The 26103-nt window shown below is 48.8% G+C and overlaps 5 protein-coding genes across 5 annotated transcripts; 1 reads left to right on the forward strand and 4 right to left on the reverse strand.

Moving 5' to 3' along the window:
- Positions 1 to 1488: 1488 nt before the first annotated feature.
- Positions 1489 to 1949, reverse strand: J4E82_010751 (uncharacterized protein; the record flags this gene model as incomplete). Its single annotated transcript, XM_051736961.1, has 2 exons — positions 1489 to 1762; positions 1822 to 1949. 2 exons carry the CDS (start codon positions 1947 to 1949, stop codon positions 1489 to 1491), a joined length of 402 nt encoding a protein of 133 aa, XP_051583278.1.
- A 534-nt stretch (positions 1950 to 2483) lies between these two features.
- Positions 2484 to 3908, reverse strand: J4E82_010752 (uncharacterized protein; the record flags this gene model as incomplete). The annotated part of the gene is made up of 1 exon (XM_051736962.1): positions 2484 to 3908. The coding sequence occupies one exon, from the start codon at positions 3906 to 3908 to the stop codon at positions 2484 to 2486; it is 1425 nt and encodes a 474-aa protein (XP_051583279.1).
- Positions 3909 to 7431: 3523 nt separating this feature from the next.
- J4E82_010753 (uncharacterized protein) lies at positions 7432 to 8354 on the forward strand (the record flags this gene model as incomplete). Its single annotated transcript, XM_051736963.1, has 4 exons — positions 7432 to 7474; positions 7534 to 8068; positions 8118 to 8232; positions 8283 to 8354. 4 exons carry the CDS (start codon positions 7432 to 7434, stop codon positions 8352 to 8354), a joined length of 765 nt encoding a protein of 254 aa, XP_051583280.1.
- A 1256-nt stretch (positions 8355 to 9610) lies between these two features.
- Positions 9611 to 11570, reverse strand: J4E82_010754 (uncharacterized protein; the record flags this gene model as incomplete). Its single annotated transcript, XM_051736964.1, has 7 exons — positions 9611 to 10049; positions 10107 to 10204; positions 10248 to 10800; positions 10861 to 10921; positions 11039 to 11277; positions 11329 to 11461; positions 11522 to 11570. 7 exons carry the CDS (start codon positions 11568 to 11570, stop codon positions 9611 to 9613), a joined length of 1572 nt encoding a protein of 523 aa, XP_051583281.1.
- Positions 11571 to 15908: 4338 nt separating this feature from the next.
- On the reverse strand, positions 15909 to 18099 carry J4E82_010755 (uncharacterized protein; the record flags this gene model as incomplete). Its single annotated transcript, XM_051736965.1, has 4 exons — positions 15909 to 15988; positions 16029 to 17433; positions 17480 to 17644; positions 17698 to 18099. 4 exons carry the CDS (start codon positions 18097 to 18099, stop codon positions 15909 to 15911), a joined length of 2052 nt encoding a protein of 683 aa, XP_051583282.1.
- Positions 18100 to 26103: the final 8004 nt, after the last annotated feature.

The raw sequence follows: 26103 nt of genomic DNA on the forward strand, positions 1-26103 counted from the left end.
GTGCGGAAAGGATGTCGACCAGAGCTTCACGTCACAAGTCCTGCCTAAAATGCATCCAAACGAAACGAAAGTGTGATCGAATGCAGCCCAGATGTCGACGCTGCATTGCAAGTAACACAGAATGCCAATACATCGGGCGAAATCGTTTTCCGCAACAGCCGAGTATACAACCTGGCGAAGCAGATCACCCCTTTCCTCTCCCGACAGAGCCGGTAGGCGGAGCTCAACCACTAGTCAACTGGCAGCTGCAGCCACACCACACATCTTCCATGGCATCGTTACCAACTTCATATCTAGATGATACTGTTTTCGAATTTCCCAATCATCCTTTCAACCTGGGAGATATGCCGTACGATGACACCTTCCAATTTGGCTACAGCAGTAATAGCAACGATAGCAGCGTCGCTGTGCAGATCCCCAGTACGAACATTTGTATGGAACCCCCCGTCACACCGCTCAACACAGCAGAAGCGATAATCCGGCCTCGAGTAGAGTTTGTAGCGAAACGCCTGGCAGCTATCCCACGTCGCTTTGCCTCGCAAGCTCAAACCATGTTTATACATCGAATGCATTTCCAGTATACATGTCCGACTGCTCTGCAAGACGCGATGAGTGCTTGTGCGTTGTATAGCATCAAGAATGAAGCAAATCAGGCTTTGGTCTTTGGTCACGTGCAGCAGAAATGCCAGCAGCTTGTCACGAGCACGGATGCGCACTCTGCATCGAAAACGGAGCTTCTTGCGGCTCTGCAGGCTTTGGTGTTGTATCAGATGATTCGCCTTTTTGATGGAGATGTTCGTCTCAGAGCTCTTGCTGAAGCCGACGAATCGGTTACTTTGCAATGGGCAAATCGACTCAAGACTCTGCTACGTGACGGCGGTGCGGTAATGCGGCACAGCGCGGCTTCTTCTCCCATTACACGAGTAGGCTTTCATCCTTCTTCTTCTTCTCCTTCTTCCCCAAGGGACATTTCTGTCGACTCGTCGGACAACTGGCTATGCTGGCTCACTACCGAATCAATACGACGAACGATTATAACAACCCATGTCCTCAGTGGTATATACAATTTCCTCAAACTTGGATATGATGGTCCAACACCAGATCTTCGTGTGTCTTTTACCGCGCAAACAGCGTTGTGGGGTGCACAGAGTGAGAGCGGGTGGCGCTGGGCGCGCGAGGATGCTAATGTAGAGAATCTGGAGATATGGGTCGAGCGCTGGGACGAGGCGATTATGAAGGCGAGGCCTGAGGATTTGGAGGACATGGGGGTTTGTGTCATGGTTATGTTGTGGGGGGTTGAGGGGGCGAGGGGGTGGTTGGGTAGGGAATTTGTGGCGAGGTTTGGGCTAGATGGGATGTAGAAAAGTCATTTGATGGCAGGTATACGTGCGATAAGAATGTAGCAGGGCAGATAATGCGTTGCGCAAATTGTGTCAATTCGACCAGGCTATGCTGGTGTAGCCGTCCACGTCGAGTATGGGTTTACTTTCACGCGACTTCGACCTCTGTTTGGCCTGTAAGCTTGCGTTTCCCATCAATCCATTTAACCTCCCAAAGAATCACATTAGACTTCGTAGTCTCCTTGCCCGACGCCTTATCTTTGGTCCTCCACTTGCTCAGAACCGCTACCACACCATCTGGCTTCTCCTTGTTCTCCCACTGCAGTACAATGGAGAACTCGTCTTGGATCGAGGTGCAAGTGCTACGAACGTACTGTAGGCCTTGTTTGAATTGGTCGTAATTGTAGACTTCGTGATTGATTCTAGTAGTAGTGGTGCGTTAGATATGCTTGGCTGATCTCACGAGCTCAGTGTAACGTACTTGGTCACAAGGCTTTGATCGACCTGTTCGTTGATGGCCTCGAGAGCAAGTTCATCGTTGGGCTGGATGAATAGAGTATCGTTGAGTTTGGTGACCCAGTGGCTGAGAGACTCTTGTTGTGCCGACATTTTGCGTTGCTTGGTATTGTAAGTATCTTCTCATAGTCGTGGGTTAATAGATGTACGTACGTAGATAGAGCTATCGCGAGCGGAATGTTGATGAGACTTGGATGCTCCAGATGTCAAGCCCAATTTATACCGCTTGCTGGCTTGCCCATCCTCATTCTTAGGATTACTCCGACTAGCGACTACATAACCCCGCCTGCGTATCACCAAAGGCCGCTTATGGCGGACTTGCTATAGCGCAGAGTTCCGGGGATCGCAGTCTGAATGACGGGGGTTGTGGGGTACCCAGCACGCTAGCGGAGTTTCAGAGCGCTAGCGGAGATGGTGGTGACTGGCCATACTGATATGGATGAAGCCGTCTACTCGACTGTGATCTTCATGTTGATGGGCAAACATTGATTGAGAGTGGACCTTAGTATATATCTGAATAGGCAAAAGTAACTGTTACGCTATCTGCTGACTGTGATATTACTGTGAAGTGAAGGGATCTATAAGTTTGTCTCACACGGTGGTTGGTTCGTTACAAAAGCATGTACATCATATCGTTAGTCCTGCCACAGCATCTTCCACGTCTAGTGCCGATGTTCTTGAACCTGATACACTGTCAACTCTCGCTATCTTCCTCAGCGCAACCTCCATCAACGCATCCTGCATGCCACCAAGCAGGCTAGCCGCCTGATCCCTATCCCAATAGCTTTCGTTAAAGCACACGCTGAGGACGAGTTGGCCCTCCCATATCCATGTGTGCACCATCATGCGCATCGTTAGGGTCTCGGCACCTAGCCAAAAGTCCTTGACTTTGACCAGTCCGTCGCCGATGTTCTTGGAGACCTGCTCATCTACTTCGCCAAGGAAAGCAAAGCGCGGCTGTAATTGTCCGTCCGACTCGCCTTTCTTGCCGTGGTTGGGACCGAACAGCGTCTCTTCGAGGCGCTTGTGGAAGAAGGGTAACGACGGCAAGTACGGTGCATAGCCGGCAGCATAGACGGGTGCCAGTTGAGAGTAGTAGGAGTCGAAGTTGGTTTGCGGCGAGACGATGACCTCCGTAGTGATGACGCTGGTATAGCTCGTGGGCGAATTCTCAGGAGCTGCGCCTTCTGGAATCAGGGTGCGGAGGTTGGAGTGGAAAGAGGCCATGAAGCTTCGCGCTTCCTTTGTTTGTGCGAGTTTTGCAACGGAGCTGATGAGTGCGGCATGCAGAGCAATGTCAATAGCGAGAGCTGAAGTCTCGCAGCTATCGAAGACCGTCCTTGTATCCCGCTTGGAAAACTTGATAAAGTGCCGTTGAGTGTATCCCGGCCTTTGCGCTTTGATAGTGGGTGTCAGTTCTAGAGCTGGCTTGTGAGGCTCTAGTGCTGCGAGACGGCTTTCGGCTTGCGCTACAAGTTCTGGTGTTTCCTCGTGCCCGATACCAAGCGTCAACTCCATGCTCGGGGTCAAATTCTTGGCACATCCGCCAAAGACTAGGTTGGGGTTCATGTTGGCCAGAGACTCAACGAGGTGGTTGAGGCAGAAGATGGCGCCGCGGGCGTCGACACGATAGTGGGGGGACCAGATCATGACTTCGGATGTGTCGGGAAGGAAGTAGCACATCATCTGTTCGTTCCTTGGAATCCGGCCCAGCAGTTCGTCAACGGTTTTGCCCTCAGCAACGGAGAATGTTGCCGAAACCCACAAAGCGATTGAAGGTTCGTCTCCGACGCGATAGATGTATCGACCGTTGTATGGAAAAGCGGCAATCTCCGGATGGTTGTAGCGAACTTGTTTCCAAGCAGTCCGGAGGTAGCCAGCAGGATCTTTGATGTCAGGATGGAACTCGAGTTTCGCTACTGCGTTCTTGGCCCAGTTGTCGCGGCCAATTGCGTTTGGAACATTTCGGGTGAGTATGTTTATCCTCTCGAGGTATGTTTGCGCGCGCTCCCAACGGCCTGGTCGGGTCTCTTTCCAGGTAGCGTCTGCCATGATTGCTGAGTAGAGAAGGAGCAGGAGTCAAGAGAGGAAGAGCTGAAAAAGGTAGAGAAGAAGTAGGATAACTAAACAGTCCAAGGGAGAAGTGGATACCTGCAGTTAAAAGATATCGCCGAAGCCTGGGGTATTGTCTCACATATATAGTTAAGTGGGCCGCTACATGCGTGAAGTTCCAAGCTGGGCATGCCGAAGAAGTCCAGCCTCAGGTTCCTTTTCCGAAGCTGCCTAAGCACAATACCATGCCAAAGCAGCGGCATCATATCGGAGCATTGTTCCGGAAGCGCTAGTCATGGCGAAAAGGGTTTCTCACCGTTTATACCAGACTACCGAGTTCAGCTTGGCCCAAGACAACTTGAAAAGAGTCTTTTCCTGCAGCCACCAAATACACTCGCCCCAGGCACGACCTTTCAGTGGAAGCATCGCTCAGCGCTTGTGTGCGCGGGCGTACTTCGGGCTGTGAGCCTCGAGCATTGCGTGTTCTGGACGGGTCTGGGTCGTGGTGTTTCGATATATAGCCAAGGATGCGGATCGAGGCGAACGGCCCGCTGCACGCTACATCCGTATAGCCCATCGCGTATCGCCGACGTCATAGTTGCTTTTTGTCCAACTCCAAGGCTCTAAATCCATTCTTATAAGACCAAGATACTTAGCAATAATATCTAAGCATGCACTATGTTTACGTCGAAGGTCGATCAGAATCCGATCATACTTTCATAAGTAGATCAACCTAGACGTTGTTAGCGTATCTGCTCCAAACTTTAAGCCGTTGTTAGCACTAATAAACTGGTCTTTCCGTGCGATCTGTGGAAACCAAACTTGCGCGGCAGATCGTAGGTATAGGGGGGTTTGTACGCAAGGATTGTGATCATGAGGGTATTGGTAGTGCACCATCGAAGTACTACGTTCGTACATCAAGTCGGACCAGGCGTAACGCGCCACGCGCCGCCTTTCAACATCGTCCTACCCCTTGTCAAAGTTTCTAGTATATGCAATCCGGAGTGACACACAAGTGAAAGATGGTGTAAAATCGAGGGTTCGCGACAGGGTCAAATGGGGACGATAATAAACAGGAGTATGAGCAGGAATAGCCGTTGGGTCGGCTTGGGAGTTAGGGTACCAATTGAGTTCAACAGGCAATCTAGCGCGGGTCGATGCGGGTGGTGAGGCGTGAGATTTGACGTCATAGCGTTGAGACACAGCCTTGTCGATATCGGTGGAGGTTGTGTTTCAGGGGAGCAACTAGGCGGTCAAATCAAGTATGCGAGTAACACTAACATAGTAAGCTGAAGGACATTCACAAATACAAGCCGTTCTCGACCATGGACCGAGTGCACTGTTATGCTCACGTGAGCGATCACGATCGTGGGACGAATTCCCTGGAATTGAATCACTCAGAACGCGTCCATATGTTCCTAGCAATGCCGAGTGACTCGAAGAGAAGTGAGGGGCTATTTTGCGAGACAAAAGCAAAACAGGATTGGTGTCGATGCTCGTTGCGTCGCGCTTGTGGAGATGATCGGTGTTCTTGCTAGCTGGAGCTAAGCTCCCCGCACACGGTGCCAAGACTACCGGATGTGGGGACGAGTTCCGCGTGCCTCATTCGGCCTCAGCCGCATCGCCTCTGACCCTCTACTGCACATAAGCATCCTTCGTGACCTTGCTACCTCCTCACCTGCTCGCAATACCAATAACACGCCGCTGTTGAAATGTCATACTCGATCTTAGATACAAGCTACGACAAGCAAAGTGGTAGCATTGCCGAATTCATGATGCATCACGACAATCGTGGAGAGCGACTATACTTGAAGGTAAATGCAACTATCATCACCATCAGACTGTATCCTGCTCTTCTATGCAATCATAAATCGGATGATTTGCGCATACCAGATCAGGTTCCTTTCCAATTCTAGTACCTATTCCGCAGATTTACGGTACAGCAGCGTGAATTTACGAAGTCCAGCTTCAGATGGCGCAAAGGACGTTGAACACGAATGCGAACATCCGCGCTATGTCAACGTACTAAGCAATATGCTCACCAAACGGGGAGGCAGCACGCGAACCCGATCAACGCTCAAAAGTCATTGCTTTTTTACAGGATTCCTCCCAGACGCCTTACAATGCCTACACCAGACTATACAATGCGCCCCTCGTTGCACCATTGCGAGTGGCGCCAATACTACAGGTGGGGCGAAAAACAATTACAGAACGCCAAACGACATGTAACGGCGTTCTCATCGTCCACTTTCGTCCATCCCCCGTCGCACTTCAACCAGATCCACATTTATTTCGAACAGATTGCGACTAATAGCAGTCTAGATGCGCATGCTCGCGCTTTGAGTGCTCAGATCAGGCAGCTGAGCGACATTGCAAGTGAACACTCAGCTCCTTCACCAACAGCCTGCCACCGTCTAGTGCAAGAGACACACACCCCTTTCCTACAATTTCCGAGCTTGTTGGCGGCCCAAAACATGATATTGATTTCGTTTTCACGTCTGCACCATCTAGCCTGTCACTGCATCCCACATGTTGTATCATATCTTGTTCGCCTCTGCTATGCCTAGCACGTGCAACGCAAATAGATCGTAGTTGAGTTCTGGCAGATGTGACTTGTAAGACCCAAATTCGACTAAGACTCTCGACTTTTCCGTAAAGCTCGTCTCTCTAAGCATATCAGTTGCAGGCGCTGCGAACTACAATTCTAGTGGTATCACAAACTCCAAGCGCAAGATGATGCGCATCTCTCGCTCCGTGCTATTGAAAGCCCAAGGTATGATTTGTCGTATCTCCTTAGATTTACTACCTGGATCTCTGCATGCGGAATCTGTCTTGCTCCCCAATGATGACAAAGTTCGTTGCATTAACGACCAATCTGAAAATCTTGGCTATAGTAGAATTTTGACCCCCTCTTTGGATTTCTAAGCGCGCTGGAGTGTGCCGAAGTCACTGAACAGTGAGCTGAGATCTTGGCACATCAAAGATACATGTAGGCGGCACGTGCACGGATATGGTAGCGTATGAAACAGCTTACGTTTACCGTATTTACAATCAGTGGTTGATCATCTTATGTCAAACAGTGTGACTTCTATACAAGTCCTAAGATTTTCGTCCGCGATGTACGCTGTCAAATTGCTACTTCGTGGAGTAGAAGCGGACGGTGGCTACCAAATCCCTGCCAGCCTCGCTAACAAGCCCCTACTAGCGGCGTGCTAGTCCCTCCTGTCCCTTGCTAGACTTCGCGAGGGTTTGTCCGGAGTCATTACCACCGGGTGCTATCCAGTGTCGCCGAGACCGACCTTGAAAAGTTCCGTCATTGGTCCCTAGACTCCGCGTTGTGGCATGATTCAGACTATTCTTCTATCTCAACCTCAGGTAACGACATGTACCCGGACGAATTATCACAAGGCGAGGGTCAAAGATTGGCGTATATAGTAACGATGTTCTATACATGTTTCTATGTCTATATTGCTGTGACATCTTTACCCTTTCCTCAGCACATCGTTCCCAGAAAGATCTAAGGATGTCGTCCACCACCACTGTTCTCATTACAGGCGCAAACCGCGGTTCGTCCGAGTTTTCCTTCATTGAGAACTGCTTCGGGATACTAACTTTACATCTCTAGGCATTGGCCAGGGTCTTGTAAGCGCATATCTTGGTCGCCCGAACACGACCGTTGCAGCAGCAGTTCGTAATATCGCAACTGCTGAGTCTCTGAGGTCTTTGCCAAAGTCTTCTGGTTCCCAACTTATTGTCATCGAAATTGATGTCGCATCTTCTGATTCCATCAGACGCGGTATCAAATCCCTGACAGCGGAATACGAATTGGATAGCCTTGACATAGTTATCGCCAATGCGGGCATGGCGGTCAAGAGCTCCAAACTCATCGAGATGGCAACTCACGATATCCAACCCTTCGTCGATGTCAACGCGTATGGTCAGCTGGAGTTGTTCAGGGCCGTGCTTCCGTTGTTGCGAAGATCGAAGAAGGCGGCAAAGGGTAAGTTTATGTACATGTCCAGTATCGGTGGGAGCTTGACGACTATGGACAATATGCTTCCTGCAGCGGCATATGGCGCAAGCAAAGCGCTCGGCAATTTCTTTGTCAAATGGCTGTCCCTTGAGCAAAAGGATGTCGTGATATGGGCCCAAAATCCCGGGTGAGTACACGTACACGCTGATCTTGTTCTTGTGCTGATCGAAATACAGTCTGGTAGCGACAGAAACGGCCAAAGCTGCACTCGAAGACATGAAATCTCAGGGTCCAGACTTGACAGCACTAGCCCTTCCAGTAGAACAGGTTTGCCAGGATTTGTTGCATTTGGTATGTAAAGCTTTGCACCTACTTTGCAGCTGCTAAGAAAGCTATGATAGACTGAAAATGCCACCTTGGAGACTACGCATGGAAAGTTTCTGGGACCTGATGGTGAGGAGCTACCATGGTAGAGTTCTGCTAGAGAAAGCCACAGTTTAGACGATCACATAAAGTCAACCATTTCAACATCATTTTGTAAGATAAACATTGGTTTGGATTCACGGGCATCAATAGGCAATTGCCGTACGATCTAAGTTACCACAAGGCCGATCTTATACTGTATCAGGACTTGCTCTCGTAGATATATAGCTATCCGGATGCTAGTGCTGCTACTTAGTACACTGTGCCAATGTAGCCTCGATTGAGCTTATGATAACAGAGTTGCGGTGTTGAAGTTGAGGCGTTGCATACACAGATCGGGCCTTTTACTGGGGCGGGCGTTTCGCGGTGATTCTCAGTCTTCAAGGCGCGGATTGAGGAGAGTTGTACTCGAATGCATTGACAAGAGATTGACAACTCGCCTGCCAAACTATACCACAAACTCAGGATGTTCCAACTGGATGTCCAGGCATCGTCTCAGACAAGCTGCAATCTGATTGATAATCTACTAGTATATGCTTGCCGCCATCTGCTCCGTCCTTTCTTGTCCGCCGGACAAATACACTGGCGCAGTCACTCGGCATGATAGACCCTTGCTAAGCTCATCCAGCCGATGCAAACACCAAAACCTCGCTCGAGAGCCGCATTGCTAAAGCTTCGTACTCGAACAGCCATGAACATCATATCACTGCAATATCGGTTTGACGAACATGATTATCATCGCATCTTCTTTGAGGCCTCATCGTTACCACTTCAAGCAAGGCATCGTGTTCTAAGTTGTTCGGATCCCAGAGTATAAAATTGGGATACGCCTTCTGAGGGTGGCGTCGGTACAGTCATGTATCGTTGCCAAGGTCTCAATGTGGGGAACACTTACAATCTGGATATCGAGCTTTGGAGCCAAGAAGTTCATTTGAATGGCCTCAACAGTGCTCTACCTAAAAACACGAAGTGGGTTTCGCAAAATGAGGGAGAGGCCCAACTAAGTGAAAGATTCGCAAGTTGCAACGTAGCTCGCAACTTCTAGACATGCATCAGGCTAGGATTGAGCAGATAGCCATAACAAAGTCTTGCGATGTAGCTGGTATGAATGTGCTTAAATGCTCGCGATCGATGAAGATCTGATTAAGTAGGTTTTGTCGAGGTCCAAGCGCATCAGACGGCTTGAGGCTGTTATAGTCATTCCAGCCCGCTGAAGTCAACGCACGTAATACATTATTTTCTACTTCTGAACTCCAACACTACCTTACGGTGAAGCCTAATCTTTCATACCCTACAACTTATTCCTTCAAGTTTGAACAGGTTCACCCAGGTCTTGTCTGGATACCTGCGGCGGAGAGAGTACCCTCATCTCCTCCTCACGCTGAGTTTGCGGATCCAGATCAAGTTCGTCCGTCTTATACCACTTCAATCTATCCAGCGTCTGCGAAAGAACTGCAAAGTCATCGCTTGTGCGAATCCACATTCGACGGTTGATCAGTTTGAAGATGACGAACAGCACAAATAAGATGATAGGGCTCGCGTAGCCGATCGCGACCTTTGAAAACGTGATATCCTTATCCCACCATGTCGCACTGCAGAAAGCGAAGACGATGACGCAGCCTGCGATCGCGGCGATGGCTGGGAGCGGTTGTAGGAAAGCAAGCACCGTAAACGGTCGGTAAGAGCCGTCCCTGCGGTTGAATTGCTGGTATTTGTCGACGAGGTTCTGGTCGCAGTGTTTAAGCCTGTGTAGTCAGTCAGTAAAGCTTCAGATGTGGTAGAACATAATGGGCTTGACAGACCAGATGTAGTAGCGCAAATATGCAAAGGATATGGAAGCCCAGACAATCAGGCAGCTGACACTTGCAGAGATCTGGAAAATCTCGATGACCTTGGTTGACTGTCAGTCTAGTCGTGTTTTTACTTGACTGATCGTGACTTACATATTGTACTGCATATCCGCCTTTGAGACTGAGGAAAGGCAACCATAGGAACGCGCCTGCGGAGAAAATCAGGGCACGAGCCGGGACTCCAGTCTTTGGCACCACCACAGAAAAGCTATGCAGAAACTTGCCCAGCCTGTTCGTCGTTGGTACATCCCTCGCAATACCGTAAAGTGTTCGCGATGCGACGTAGAGTGAGGTATTAGCTGCTGATATGACGCTAAAGATCATAGCACCATTCAAAAACCCTGCCAAACCTTTTTGTCCCTGGGCCCAGAGTGCAATAATGGTGAGATTACTGGAGGTCGGGTTTTTGAGTTCGTTGGTATCTGTTGTGCTGTTCCCTATACCGCCATAGATCAATGGAAGATGCTCATCCTGCCATGAGACGTTGAGGCATTGTCCAAGTAGACATAAAAAGTATAGTAAAAGTACGACGTAAGCTATTGACTGAGATGGAAGCCGTAAGGAGCGGGATGTGTGTGCTTCGAATGCGGTCACGGCGACGGTCTCGATACCAAGGAAACCAAAAGCGATCATAGGGATCACATACCTACCGGAAGTTTAGCTCTCCATACTCAATATACACGTTCTAAGACCATGAAAGGCTTACGCAAGGGCGCGGTACTTGTTGGTAGTGTAATCTTGGTTGTATTTGAAGCCATCTTGTATCGCTGCTCTGATTAGCACAGTTTAAGATACTGGCTATGTAGACATACGCCCACCTCGAGACCACAAGCTTTCTAGGATTTGTTAGACGATGTAAGAATGGCTGAATGTTTTTGACGTACGTTGTGCAGAGATAACATAGAGAACGATAGTGGCCCCCAACACGAGCATGATCTTGAGGATGCCACCAATAGCCTCTATCCATCCGAAAGTCCCAACACCAACAAGATTTATGGCGACAAGAACTCCAGGTGTGACGAAATAGAAGAGTACAATCTGCCAGACCTGCGTCAATCCCCAGTATACAGCCAAATTCGCAGCTGCGAGGTTTTGCGTAGCAAAGATTGAGGAGTATGTAAACCTGTACAGATATCAGCGCTATGTTTTGTATCAGAGGTTGCTAATTTGTTACCAGTATGCGATACCAATCACCCATGCGAGGTCTTCATCCACAAAAGCTCTCACGTATTCGACGATCGCATTTGGGGCGGGAAAGAGCTGGGTCAACTCGCTCAAGCCTTCGGCGGCACAGATTGCGATCACACCTGCCATATTCAGTCAGCTTTCGATAGGGGCAACAGTATTAGTGGAAGAGAGTGTCGAACCCATAATGACCAGAGCAACTAAAGCTCCGGCCGGTCCAGCGACCTTCATTGACGCGCCACCGTTGCTGAAGATGCCGCCACCTATTACGGCGCTGATGACAATGAACTGTTTACTGGTATATTAGCTAGAGTTTTAGAGTTGACAGAAGTCTACACAGGTATCATACAAAGATCATCCATCCCTTAAGATTTTGCCTACGCTGTGTTAGCCTTGTACCTAGACACCAAACCATATACACAAATGCAACTGACTTCAGTTTCGGCGTGTTGATTTCGGCAGACATGATTGCAGCTCCTTGCACCAGCCGTAGGCATCAAAAGAAGGTGCTGAGCAACAGGGTTGTAGTCACGCGCATGAACAGGTAGGGCAGGCTGATTATCTAGCAGCCCAGTCATCTTCAGCTTTGGAGGACTTCACCAGGCTGAGAGCGGCTGAAGCGCGTGAAGAGCGCCGTGGCAACATCCACTCGGCTATTTTGAGCAGCCTCTCCAGTAGCATGACTCTCTTCATGCAGCCTGCTAATAATGACTCCCCCGCGGAAGCCATGAGGCAGACAGGCTATAATACGGTCGTACGGTCATGAACATCACACGCAAGAGGATCTGAGATCTCAAGACGCTTTTCTGAACGATTTGAAATTTAATTGATTTGCACTATGGTCCTCAACGTCATCGAGCCGGCCCAAACGCGGTACATCCTGGCCGCAGAGGATCTAGAGAACTTTTTGAAAGATAAATTCAGCGACGAGTATCCGGACTACGATTTCAAAGTTGAGGTGTGCAGCACGATTAAGAAGAGTAACCAAGTCCACAGCTTACTGTCGTGCAGCATGTATGTGATAGGTGGACCTTCGAAGCACCTGAGAAAGTAGACCCGGTATGAAAAGTCGTTTTAGTTCGCATTGCAAGTCTAATCAACTCCCAGGAAGACATATTGTGTGTATCGCATTCGAAGAACATCATGGCGTTCCACTAAATAGCTTTCCAGGAATCTGATTGAGGAGATCGAAGCAAGAGGGTAGGAGCTGATGGGTGGCGGGCCGAAGATTTGTGGTTGAATCAGGATCTGTGATGATGCCTGTAGATCTAGTTGACCAATTGATTGTTGTAGCGTTGAGACGGGGTGTGATGGGCCGATCAGAGTATACTTGTTAGCGAAGCATGAACTCCGTGTGCGGCTGAACTGCGCCCACTATCTGCATGGACTTTATGTGCGGCTGAGCTGCGCCCACCATCTGCATGGACCCCACATGTAGCTGAGCTGCACCCGCCATTTGCGAGGCGGACTTTGCCGATGGGCCGGGCTGTCGTGTGACGATCATGCTGCGACCAGGCTGAAATCATGATTTTGGCCGCAGCATTGCTGCGCCTTCTTTCTTGACCGGTTCCATTTCGCTTTGGAAGGAGAAAGACTGGACTATATATTATTTTCTAGTCTCAAGTGACGGCCGCGTCATTCAGTATTGTGTATAATGTTGTCAATCGATTCTCAGCCGCGTGTCTGGCCGTGGAGTTTCTCAAAGCCAAAAGTTCTCTTGAAGGATGATAGTACTGCAGTAAACATCAGAATCACAGATATTGCGAAAGGTAAGGAAACGAATGTGGTAGTAGATCGTAAGAAACTCACGCGTATCAGATTCGTATACATCAATACTTCATACATCACCAAGCGAGGCTGAAAAGGCGCTCAGTCGCAAGGCGCTCAAACCAACGCGAGTCCGGATCATGTCAGTTGACCTATAACTTGCCAACCGCCTCTTCATAATAACAATGAACAGCTCGATTTACTCCCGCAAGACAATATCAGCCCTAGACATTACTAATAGTCTTCTGGAGCATGTCTTCGAACAATACCACATTCCTTACGATTTCGCAGACGTCGTAGCCTCGTTCGGACAAGACCCGAACATTGCAGAAGGGAGCAGTAGCAACGCAGCTATACGTGCTAAAGCCCTGGGTGATTGTAACCTGGTTTACCAAATCCGCTACGTAGAACAAAATCGACGTGGTGGACAGGATCCCTGGTCATTTCGACATACAGGAGTTTTCCATTGCCATGATGAGGTTGATACTATTGTCTTGTTACATCCAATTCGAGCGCCATCTGTCGAGTCAGTCATAACAGCCACGGAGAAAGATCCTGTGGCACGAGCAGAGTTTTGTAGTAATCCATTTCTGCTGCACACCTGGCTCTTTCGACAGTATTTCGATAATTGGCGCTGGTACTTCCGCTATATCGGAGAACGTTTCGCAGAGGAGAACAATTTAGCCATGGTGGTGAAGCCCGAGCACACAGAACCGAACTCTAGCTTCCTTCGCGTCCAACGATTACGCAATACCAACGACTTCATTCTCTTCGCACGAGCATGCTGTTCCGGTAACTTGGCTTTGATGGAGCAATTTTCAGAAACATCGATTGAGGTGTTGAGCCAACTGGAGAACCTGAGTGCACACAAGTCCAAGATGAAAGGATATATCGAGAGCGCAGACGTGCTTGAAGGAAGAGTGCATAACTTGATCGATCTCGTTAGTACCGTGAACATTTTATCTGGAAAAAGCTAAACTCAAGCAGGTTGGGTATACTCTGACATTGCACAACCAATTGGAAGCAGCGAAAATAGACACCGAGTTGCGGGACTTGACTGAGGGACTGAAAAAGCTTACAGAAGACACTGTCGATGACAGCGCGACTGTAAAGATTATAACCTTCGTGTCTGCGGTCTATCTGCCAGGAAATTTCATCGCTGTAAGTATTGGACTCGCTCTGTATATCTAATAATTTTCATTAACATGATGACAGTCGATTTTCGGCATGAACTTGTTTCTTTTCAATCCTGTCTCTAAGAGGCTCCAGGTCTCTCCAGACTTTTGGATCTTCATCGCTACTTGGATACCTCTCATTGTCATGACTGGCGCCATATACTTTCTTATCTTGTATCTCGATTCTAGAATCAAGCGGAAGCCGTTCCGATGGCCGTTACAGATCAAGCCACACAGCAAGAATACGGCGTCTTGTTCAGAGAAGGGGAAGATACAGTCAGGGTAAGGGGCCAACCACGATCTCTTGTGATCCTTATGTATACAACTCGCCCGCTCATCAACATCTGTCAATATTACATGTGCAACAATGTAGTATGTAGAAAAATGCATTATTTAAATTCTATTGAACATTTGAAACCTGTCCCTGGGTTTGCTACATGACTCCCCTAGCGACAATTGGGATGAAGACGACTTTGTTCTCCAACATACATAGAATGATCACAAGATTATCAGTGTTCGGCACTGCAACCACTCTCACCTGAGTAATCTTGTCAGCAGAGAATCTCCACTCTACAAGTGGCTTCTTGGCTGCGTTTTCGATGACGTGGTTTCCACCACCAACGATACGATACTCTCTGATGCGAGTATGCCAGTAACCTTTTTCCACCACTATTAGTGAATGATCCCCAAAGACGCAAGCTGCTACAGTATCTGCTATTGTCTTTTCTATCCTAGGAAGTAGCTCGCGGTTTCCTCGCTGCGTGCTGCGTATTTGGGCGGGAAAGAAAGCGCCGCTAGGAGCATGGATAATGCAACCTTGGTAGCTATTGTACGGGACGATCTTTACATCTGAACTTCCTTGCTGTTTCTGAAAACTGTTACTATTTATCTCTCGAGAAGAACTTCGGTCTTACTGATTCATAGCTTCCTTCAGAATCTGTGGGTTGTATCAGTTTTCTTGTAGCTTCATCAATCCGCCAAATATGTAACCGGTCGTCTGGTCGGCCGAAAGACCATGCATAGAGAACACTGCCATCATCATTGAACCTGGCATCAGTGAATGTTTGGTCCCCTGATGAGGGAATAGTCTCGCTACTTGAAGTGTTACTACAATAAGTCAATTGACTGTCACGGTGGCATTCAGGGTACAGGCGACTGACCCCAAGTTGACGTAACATATGATCTTGGTACTCACAAGCGCCACTGAGCCGTAACGAGACATAGCTACAGTAACAAGTGAGGCAAGTCGTTGTTCGATTGTCGAGTTCCAGGCCACAAGAACGCCGGCGGCTCCCCCAATCCAGACCTGTATGAAATCGTCAGTCTCGATGAAAATACTTCTGACGTGGTGTAACTACATGTTTGATTCCCCCAGCCTGATTGCCCCATACCGCAAAGTTATAGCCCGCCTGAACGATATGTTTCCATACCGGGCCCGCCGGGAGGATGATCTCCTGGGGAACCTGAACACTTGAGTCTCCCAAGGATACTTTATGGAGGAAAACAGTCTGGCAGGCTTTCTTTGGCTGTGTGACAAGGTAGGCCATATATTGCCCAGATGGGCAGAGTGAAATAGAATGAATTGTTAATTTTCGTAAGCTGGGAATAACAAACTCGACTGGGATCCCTATATCACGTTCTTTGTCTTGATTGGTCGTGACTCCGTGAAGGCCGGCTCTAGACATTCCGCCAATAGACCGACGGGATCTATCTGATTGATTGTCGTGAGAGGTATCGTTTGCTTCACTTAGACTCATGGTGTTCGCTAATCCTCTGGCCGAGTCACGGCGCCCAGAAGTCGGATACTTCTGGCCTTGAATATCGTTTGGACGAAGTTCTAGTCCAGCGGGAAGAAGAGACGGCGATGTAATCTGATTTTGCGTCTGGAGCGTAACTGTCGCGCAGGGAATTTGATCTGAGAAGTCGGTAGTGCTGTTGTATGACATGATAGCACCGTTCTCGGATAGCATGTCTTCCTTGCCCACTCCGGATGCGGTCAGTTTAATGGAAGGCAGTCGGTTGACTTCTTCTGATTGTGATGCATCGGATAGATCTGGGAGAGGTGGGTCGAAAGGGCTCTGGAGTTTTGACCATTCCAGTGGACAGTTTTGGAGGCTATTAGATTTACGAGCATGGGTGACGTGATGTACGACATGCTGCATCTTCTTGACCAGAGGTTCAGCTCCAATCCTTTGTGAGCCGTCTACTTCGAGAATGGTGCGAATGGTCTGGACACAGCAATCAATAGTCCTGTTCGTATTCGTGTATCTCATGGGTAGATTTCGTAACCATTGGTCGACCCCAGATCGAAGACGGTAGGACTGCCGGGTCTGTGTACCAAGTCTCCCGTTCACCTGCACATTCTCTCTATACTCCTCGTAAAAGAAATCGTTTTTGAATTTGTTCAGGCCTTCTGGAGTATCACCCTTGTTCTGGATCTGCTTCCGACACACCCGGAACTCTTCCACGGCAGCTCTTCGACCCAGTGCAAAGCTAAGCACCTCGGCAAAAATGCAACCAAAGGCCCAGATGTCCCCTCTTCTTCCTGCACTTCTTTGGTCCGTCTTTTCTGTCTCCGGAGGTTGGTAAGCGCCTGGTAGACGAGCAGGAGCTGTTCTGAAAGTCAGATTTTCAAACGACACAAGATCGGCAGAGACTGCCTCGTCATCTTCTTTGAAGGTTGAGATGCCAAAATCTGTCAGTATCCACTTTCCTACGGATGAACGCTCCTCCCTATCAATAAGAATATTATTTGGCTTCAAGTCCATATGCGCAAAGTGAACCAGGTTTTGGAGGTCTCCCCCGAAACCCGTATGAAGCCATTTCAGGGCTTCGGAGATGTAAAGCATTTGTCTGCATGTATCTTGTAGTATTGTTGCCGGCTGTATTTTTGGAAAGCGTAATTTGAACTCGTACAGTGGTTCGCCTGAATATGAGTAGCCTTCACGAAGGAAGAAGTCGAGGTCAAAGTGGTCGGCCCATGGCAACAGAATGTGATGTTCTCCCCTGTAAAATATAATCACTACATGCGTTCGGATATGACCATGGGTTGTTCTGCTCGTCTTCAAGACTTGCAAGTTATCCAGCTCGCGCTTTGCCGCTTGATTCGAGAGATTTGAGGGATGGAATGTTTTGCAGGCAACAAACTTGACCTGCTATCGTTAAAGGAGGGTCAGAAATGTCTGGCGGTTTCCTTACCTTGTGGTTTTGATTGTTATCCAAGGTATTGAAGTAAAATGGTGATATGCCTTTCTTGTCGACTTTTCCGTATGCGCCCCCAAAAACATCTTTTGAGATCACTTCGAAAGGAAGTCGGCGCTGGTCGTCAATAGTTTGAACTGTTGGGGACTCGAACAGCGGCTCCTACATTCCTTGTAAGTATGATATGCACTAGACGGGAGAGTACTTCGACGTACTGGCGTGAAGAGAAATTGGTAGTTGAAGAAGTCTCGGCAAAGAGCGAGGTCTTCAAAAGGTGGCACTTGATTGTCCCTGTATGGTAGGCTCGAGTCCCTGTACAGCAGATGTCCTGCCTCATCGAAAAGACTGCTGGGGAAGCCGTCCAAGAAATCATCGGCGCGGATGAAAACAAGAACTGACAAGAATCGCAACAAGTCTTCCGTGATAAGCTTAACTTGTGCTAGCGTCACATTGGCCTGGAAGACACGCTGAAGGGTGTCGTTGCCAGACCAGGCTTTCTGGATGTCCTGATATCGAATGTAGTCGTTGTTGAAACTTTTGGGATTCTGAATGTTGTGGTGGAGTTGAGTCCTGATCCAAGTCCGCGTTTCCTTTGCGATAGCGGCGCTCGGCACCATATTTGGTCACGCTTTCACGCGATAGAGATCCTGATCGAGGAAGGATGAGGAGAGTTCAGAGGGGTGTAGCTGCCGGCGCCTACCAGGCTGTGGATTAGGCATCGGCTCGAGCTGAAATGCCCGCAGTTTGTGGCGCCCAGCAGTGGGCAGACGATTGCCAGAATTCTGGATTCAGCTAGCTCCAACTCTCATTGCGCCACCTATCTAAAGGAGTCGGGTCCAGGCTGCAGACCAGACGCCGGCCCAACCCACCGAGACATGAGGCCTGTCATGCTTTTCGTGGTTCTTCAGCCTCGTTTGCTGGTTGGAAAGCCCTCCAACTGCCTCCTGTTTCTGCCTTGCGCCTCTTCCTCAATTTCATCCACCCCTGTCCCTAGATATCCTTCTGATTGGTGTTGCTTTTGTAGCTGTCACCTTTTGAGTTTCCAGGACATTCTGAGTTATTGAAGGCGCTTTATTGACGAACAGTACTTCCTGGAACCATCAGCCTTCCCTTCCATCTCTGCAAGGCTTATCCAACCAGATACGTCTATTCGATGGAACAGCTAGTTCTATGGGTGCGAACAGCTACGAGGGGAACAATGTTCCAGCATCACAAGCGAAGGCGTGCAAAAGCGCGCCTATACAATGGTGCAGATAGCAAAGAGCTGAGAAAGGCCGACAATCGTTTGCTATGCGATTGCACGATCGAAGCGACGCGCCGAGCTGAGTTGTTTTGCATTTGCTACCCCGCCACCCACGTCAATCAGCTCTCTACTGCCTTTGCCCTCCCATTCCTCCTGGCTTGTAGTATCTCCATGGCCCGTCAGCAGATCATTCCGTGTTTCTTAGTCATCGTCGGGATGTCATCCAGCAGCTTCTCTGAAATTGTGTTGAAGAAGGTGAATTAGTGCGTCGATTCACTCGCGCCTTGGTTCTAGCTCCGCATCACGTGAGAGCTACGATGAGGTATGGGGTAGATAGGGAGGCCTTAGCAAGCACGTTTGCGAGGATGAAGAAAAGCGTAAATGACATACAAGTATCGTGCGAGGATATCAGGGGCGCTGCGACGCACACAGCGTGGTTGACCGTGGTCGCTGACTCTGCCCGAGTATTCCAGGTAGTGTCCTCCGTCGGCGGAAGTCAGTCTAACATTTAGAATCATCGCGCAGTGCACGTATCATTCTAGATGAGCCGCGATGGTTCACGTATGTGTGTAGTGTTTGGCGCAAAGATGCAAGGTACAGGTTAGCGCGGAGCAAGAGTAGACTGACCACCAGAATCAGTAGCTCGAGCTCAACCTCGATATAACGTAACAACAACCATCACCAACATAGACCCTGTAGCATTCCTGTGGGGGAATTGAAACGCTGGTCGGACTCATACAGGCCCGGGTATCTGCTCATTGAAAAGATGTGATCGGGATACACAGGTGAAAGAATCTTCGACGTGTTGCGTAAGCAAGACAAACCGCGATGGTCGGCATATTCTGTCCTGTTACGCATCTGCTGAGCGACGCGCTCTGGCCCTCTCATCATCGCAATTTCGATGCAAACATCATCAGCAGCAGCTATGCTTGCTAGGGCTTTCGCGTATCAAGGACGCGAGCTGACTGCAAAAAGCTCGGCTCATCCTACACATGCCTCTCTAATGTCGAAATCATTATATAGGCATCGGTACAGAATTCAAAGCATAATGTACGGCATGTATCTCTAGGTACATTGCTGTTCTTTGTCGAATGCTCAGAATTCATTACATTTCTTCGTACTTACCTAGAGATTGGTGGGATCAGGTAAATGGAATCCCTTCGGCGGAATTCTCAGTTCCACGGTATATAATTCTTGAGCTCTTGGATCTTCTCATTTGGAAGAACCCGCTCGTCTGGATTGCATAGTGACAAAGCCATGTCAAACAAGGCCCAATCTCTCGCACCCGGATTTTCGATCTTAATCTTCCGGCCAAAGCTTCGATGATGGTTATTTATCACCGCCAAGGTACTTCTGGATTGACAAGCCAAACGCACTATCGTGAGTTCGCGGCCCATCCCTGGGCTCAGCGCTTGTCGGGCAGTGTCCATCGCTGCCAATCCTTCGTACATCATATAGTCGGCCGTCAAGTCCTCGAACTCCCCTCCCTGTCCAGGCTGTCCTGTGTCTCCTGCTGACTCCCTTGCTTCCAATGGAAAGAGACATGAGGCAGATACGTATCGTTGTACCAAGATGCGAGTCCGAGGATTATATTCTCAATCTCGTTACCGAGCTTTTGAAGCCCACCTAGATTTGTGTGCAATCGTTTGCCGGCTTGATAGAAGGTACGTGAGAGCGCGATGTATACAGGGGCTATCTGTTTGTGCGTCGGGCCGAGAACGATTTTGGGCAGAAACGGATCATTGACTTTCTGTATCTGTTTCTGTACCGAGGGGTGCTTCACATCCTCGTATATAGTCTTGTTGACTTGAAGCAGTGAGGTTGGCATTTGATATACCTTCCAGCTGCAGATCAAGGGCTCGGAGAAAACGGGCTCGTAAGCGATTTCCGGCAGATAGCTGTAGATTTCCCAGCGCAATTCGGTCGGCAAGTCCATGAACGGGAAGCCACCTGCTTCTCGCATCGTGACTGTGGAATGGTCGTTCATTTGGGTGGGGGCGCACGTCGTAGGGCCTGACTTCCTTCAGCGCTGTTTGTATTAGTGAACGCTTTCGCTCAAGATGATTTTGGGTGAAAATATTTGTATATCTAACAGTGAAAAGTCCAGGCAAGGTTTTATAGGCTTTGGAATTTTATTCTGTGGATGGTTAATCAGGGTTAGGGTTCCATGGTGTTGCATAAGGGTGCTCTGTGGTTGCTATTCACTGCAACCCGTGGTACCACAATGACTGTTGAACAACGAACCAATTGTGTTTCCGAGAACACATATCAAAAACACGCACAGAAACATTCAAAGAACGAAGAATCTCGAACACACGGATTGAAATCGCATCTGTGGTTGGTCCAAAGCCTTTGTGCGCCAGCCTGTGCGTAAATCACGTCAGGTCCAGATCGAAGAACAGGGAAGGAAGTCTTGACTGCGACGGAGGCAACAAGGATCATATGGCCAGTCTCGCACATAATTTTACGGCCGGGCAGGAGGATACGCTCTCATTATTAGCATCGAGTGGCACCGGCGAATTTCGATTAACATCAAATCTGTCAAAGTCATGCATTTCGAAGCGATGAAGGCGAGTACCCTTAGGCTGCCGTTTCTATCAACTCTGTCCGCTCATCCGCTGTCAAATCACTTCTCGCTTTAGGTACATCTCCCCAGAGCGATACTAGTGCCACACTCACGGCTGATGCAGCAACCCCAAACCAAAACGTGTACTTGTAACTGCTCGCGAGTCCACGTCTTTCCATGGTAGTCACCTGTATCAAATCGGTGACCCCAAGCGTCAACGCGACTCCAAGTTGCAACACAGAGTTGAGCAACCCTCCCGCTAAACCTTGTTGCGTCTTTGGGAGTTTCGTTGTGATGAACACTGACATCAGGATTGTCGGAAGGTCGATACCAATCGTGCTGCATATCGTGGCAGGGAATATTCACGCCCAGTAACTCCAGCCCTCGAGCGGAACGTTGGCAAGAAGAAGTTGTGATGCCAAAGCGCCAAGGGTGCCGATTATCATTAAGATCCGTCCCGGAACAAGGTGCAGAATGAAACCCTCTATGACACTAAGAATTATCCCCGCCACACCGAGAGGTACGTACCAAACGGCTATTTGTAAAGGTGAAATGGACCATATGTTCTGGAAGAACAGTGTCCCATATACGGAGAAAATCCCCCAGCAGCCATAGAGAATGAGTATAGAAAGAAGCAGTGGGGCCATTGAAGGAATCATCAGGATCGAAGCGGGTAGAAGAGGTTGAGATGCTACCCTGACTTCGATGTAAACGGCAAACAGGAGAGACGCAATGCCTAGAACGAAGCAAACGGGAATGTATGGCGTGCGCCACCCCTGCGGAGCATGTGCGGATTGGGCGATAGAGGATACAGTGAGAACAAGTCCAGCTGCGATAGAGGCCGCACCGAGATAGTCCATCTCAACCCCAAGTGTGCGACCTTGCCGTATAGGTGTGTGAGGAATGGAGAAAACGGAGGCTACCAGTGCGGTTGTAGTCAAGATTGCACCTATCCAGAAGTAGTAACCCCAGTGCAAGAATTCGCCAACGACACCTGCAAGAAGAATACCTCAGAAGAATCCGAGAACGCCTGATGTGCCGTAGATCGCGAAGACAAGATTCTTGCGAGGACCTGGACGATACTGCGACCCCAAGAGCATGATGCCTGTTGGGAGTGCAGCAGCAGAACCAAGGCCCTGGAGGGTCCGACAGATATCGAGCATGATTGGATTGATGCTAAAACCTCCGACTATGCTCCACGCTAGGAGCCAAGTGAGGCCTCCCACATAAACAGGAAATCCAGCCCACATATCGCCCAGACGGCCAAAAATGAGCAGGGTGCTGGCGATCGCTAGGGAGAACGCACTGGCTGGCCACACAGCAGCCGCCTGTGGGATATCCAGTTGTCTGATCAAGGTAGGGAGGATGAGCGTGAACCCGAAACAAAATATTCCGTCATGAACTGAGACATAATGATACTGTAGACGAAAGCTGCTTCGTGCCAGTTGCTCGAGAATGCCTGTGGTCGCTCATCACCAAGCCTCTTGATTCGTGCTTCAAGGGTTTCTTCCATCTGAAGTTGCATTGTTTCAGGCTGGTTGGTGACGGAGCAAGTAGGCGAAGCATTGTTGGAGTCGTCGCTATTCATAGTTGGAGTGGATGGAGTAACCCGGTTGAACGCCTTATCTGCAGTGTCTTCGCCGTGCTTACTCGATAGATTTGGAGAGGAGAAGATTTGCACTGGATGGCCGTGTTTCGGGGACGGAGAGTAGTTATGCAGTTATTTGCGCGTCAAGATTATGGCGTCAAGAATCGATATTGCCGGCGGCTTTATGGTAGAGGGCGTAGGCGAGATAGCAATCGAGATGAGGAAAGCATACATTCAAGCTTGAGAAACATAATCTACCTTTTATTTGTGTGTTTCTCTAGATCGCGGGTCCAAGTGCTTCGTGCAACATGAACCGAACTCAACATCTTGGCTGCCTTTTTGGGATTGGTATTTTCAATCGCTCTACTGGGGTCGCTATCTATGCTGAATAATAGCAAAGATCACGACTAAGGCTTAGTATGGTCGACTGCTGTCCAAGAATCATAAGATGTGCTTGCTTTGGTGCTTATTGCTACAAAAGACTTGAGTCTACATTGAGATAGTTTGGATCTCGGGTTCATGGTGTCAGCAAAGTCTATACCAATTCGCATCAAGAGACCTTCAAGGAAGATCACTGGCACTCAAGCGATCGTGCTTAGCGGCCTTCCGCTGTCCACTGGACGGCTCTGAACTTACGGCTTGATCGACATCGTACTGACGCTGATACTCCAGAACTAGTTACTATGCTAGCTTGGGATAAGTAGGATAATGTAAGCAATCTGAACAACGCTCTAGTGTCTTGGCTGCGTTATCTGGTTTAGCGCCTTCCGATCTTTGCTTTGCAAATCACGACTCATTATTGCTGAAGCCGACGTCCGTGCACAGCGCGCACCCTGCTCGCCCTTCTGGGACGACGTTGGTTCTTTGTACGTAAATCATCATTGCTGTCCGCGTCGATTTGAATCATGTAGCTTTCATGCACTTTTGTTTCTAGTGATGACGATACCTGCGACCCAGAACAAAGCATGCCACAACTGCAGACGCAAGCGTCTCAAGTGCGATCGGAACGTGCCGACTTGTCTCAAATGTGCCCAGCGTGGATACGAATGCTTGGGTTATCAAAGCTTATTCCGGTGGGACCAAGGTTTGGCAAGCCGTGGAAAACTGAGAGGTACGACATTCAAAAGCCTGGCAAAAATGAAGGAGCGATCAAATCTGCATGAGTCACGATTGTTACGGTTCGTTCTGTTCAACGCTTTCCCGCTGTTAGATAAGCTGAAGCTCATTTGCGTAGGGTTATCGCTGATCCACTTCTGCAAGATCTGTGCAACGCCTCGAGAAGACATTTGTCTTACTGTAAGCCTTTAAATCCTTCATTGCTTTTGGAATGCCACATGTTGGATGCTTATGTTTATACTGCACTAGTCTCCAACAATGTGTGTCCAGACTTTGTTCTATACGATGCACCGTATAGTAACCCGTTTCGAACGCTCATCCCGTTAACCCAATGCTATCCTTGTCTATTACAAATCATCATTGCTATTTCAGCATTACACATGTCAAACGCATCTGAAGGTCACTTGGCGACTTCCCTCGATTTCACTCACGTAGTACCCCAATCTTCGGCACTATCAAGCGATCTTGCATTCTCGCAAAAGACCAATAATGAGTCTGCTCTCACAGCAAAGCAGCGAGCACTCGAATTGCTGAGCATTGCCATTGGTCAAATGGAACCGAAGGATTTGGATGGCATCTTGGCAACTGTTCTGCTCTTCGTCCAATTTGAAATCATGGATTCAGGACGGAACGAATGGAGAAACCACATTCGTGGTGCGAGAGTTCTTATTGACATGGCCCGTAGATCAGAGAACAACGCTGCACAGCCTATCTCTTCGTTGAGGCGTTGTTTGATCTCGAATCACTTGGTGTATGTCAAACTATGAAGACCCAGTCTGCTGTGACTAATTAACGCCAACCTAGATACGACATCGTCGGAGCAACGTTTGCCTCCTATGAGGGCACAGTGCCGAACGATACGTTTTCGAATGGTACACTTTCCTTGCTGCTGGACAATGAAGGAAATCATTGCTCGTCATTTCCGATGCCACTGTTGCATCTCCTACAGAATGGAGTTCGACTTTCGGAGAGCTCGGAGCTTTTCACAGACCCCGGACTTTGCACCGTCAGAGACAAGCAAGCGCATCTGCTACTAGAGTCTGCAAGATCATTCGATCCACAAGCATGGGCAGCCAATGTCCAGGTACATTCTCCCCACCCTGATCTTGCGGTGCGCACTCACATCGCTTCTGCGCATCAAGCCGCAACTTGTATCTACCTAACTCGTCTCTTGTTGAAAGAACCACCTACTCTCCAATCACTCCAAGATCTGGAGAATTTGGTACTCAAGATCCAAATTCACCTCTCCAACATATCACCGCACGATCCGGTCATAGCCGCGACTGCATGGCCATCCTTCATCGCTGGAGCTGAAGCCCATGAAAATACCACGGAATGCTGGGCACAGAACCAATTCCAGAATATCTGGGCGGTTCAACCGTGGGGGTTGATCAAAGGAGCACTAGCCGTTCTGAGAATGATATGGGCAAGACGAAGGCAGTATAGAGATCGCGAGGATACCCACACATCGGTCGATAAGGAAGAGAACGAAAATTGGGTCGCATATATGAGGAGGATTGGAGCCGACTGGCTCATATTGTAACAAGCGTCGAGTCATGATCTGTAGATATTACTAGAAATATGTGGCTGATTTCATACACAATCTTATTGCCTGGCAGGAGGATATGTTCTCATCGTTAGCATCGAGTGGCGTGAACGAAGTTCTACCACGTTCACTTAGCCAACGGCATGCTCGGCCGAGGTGCCGCTATATCTTAGCGCTTCACGGACATACGTTATTACAGCCAACAATACAAAAGCATGCTGCGATGCGCCCGCAATCTGACCGAAAACGCTCCGTCATCGATGTTTTACGGAGATAACAACGGCATTACAACCCGATGTCTCCGCTGACCAGTCGATTCACCCCTGCATTCTAGCTATGAAACAGAAGCATGAATCGCTATGAGATGGAAGAAGTCTTACCAGGCTTTGTTTGGTAGCTGGTGTAGACGTACTTAGGGATGTGAACAGCAACGTGCTCGCGCGGACATAGAGGAATATCTCCGTTGAAAGCCACCATCATCGAAGAATGCATCAGCAGTGATGATGCTAGCTACAAACATACGGCAGTACATATAAGTGTATAAGTCCTCGGATGAAAACAT

This window comes from Alternaria postmessia, assembly GCF_024291825.1.
Source record: "Alternaria postmessia strain BMP 2775 chromosome Unknown scaffold_141, whole genome shotgun sequence".
Lineage (NCBI taxonomy): Eukaryota > Fungi > Ascomycota > Dothideomycetes > Pleosporales > Pleosporaceae > Alternaria > Alternaria postmessia.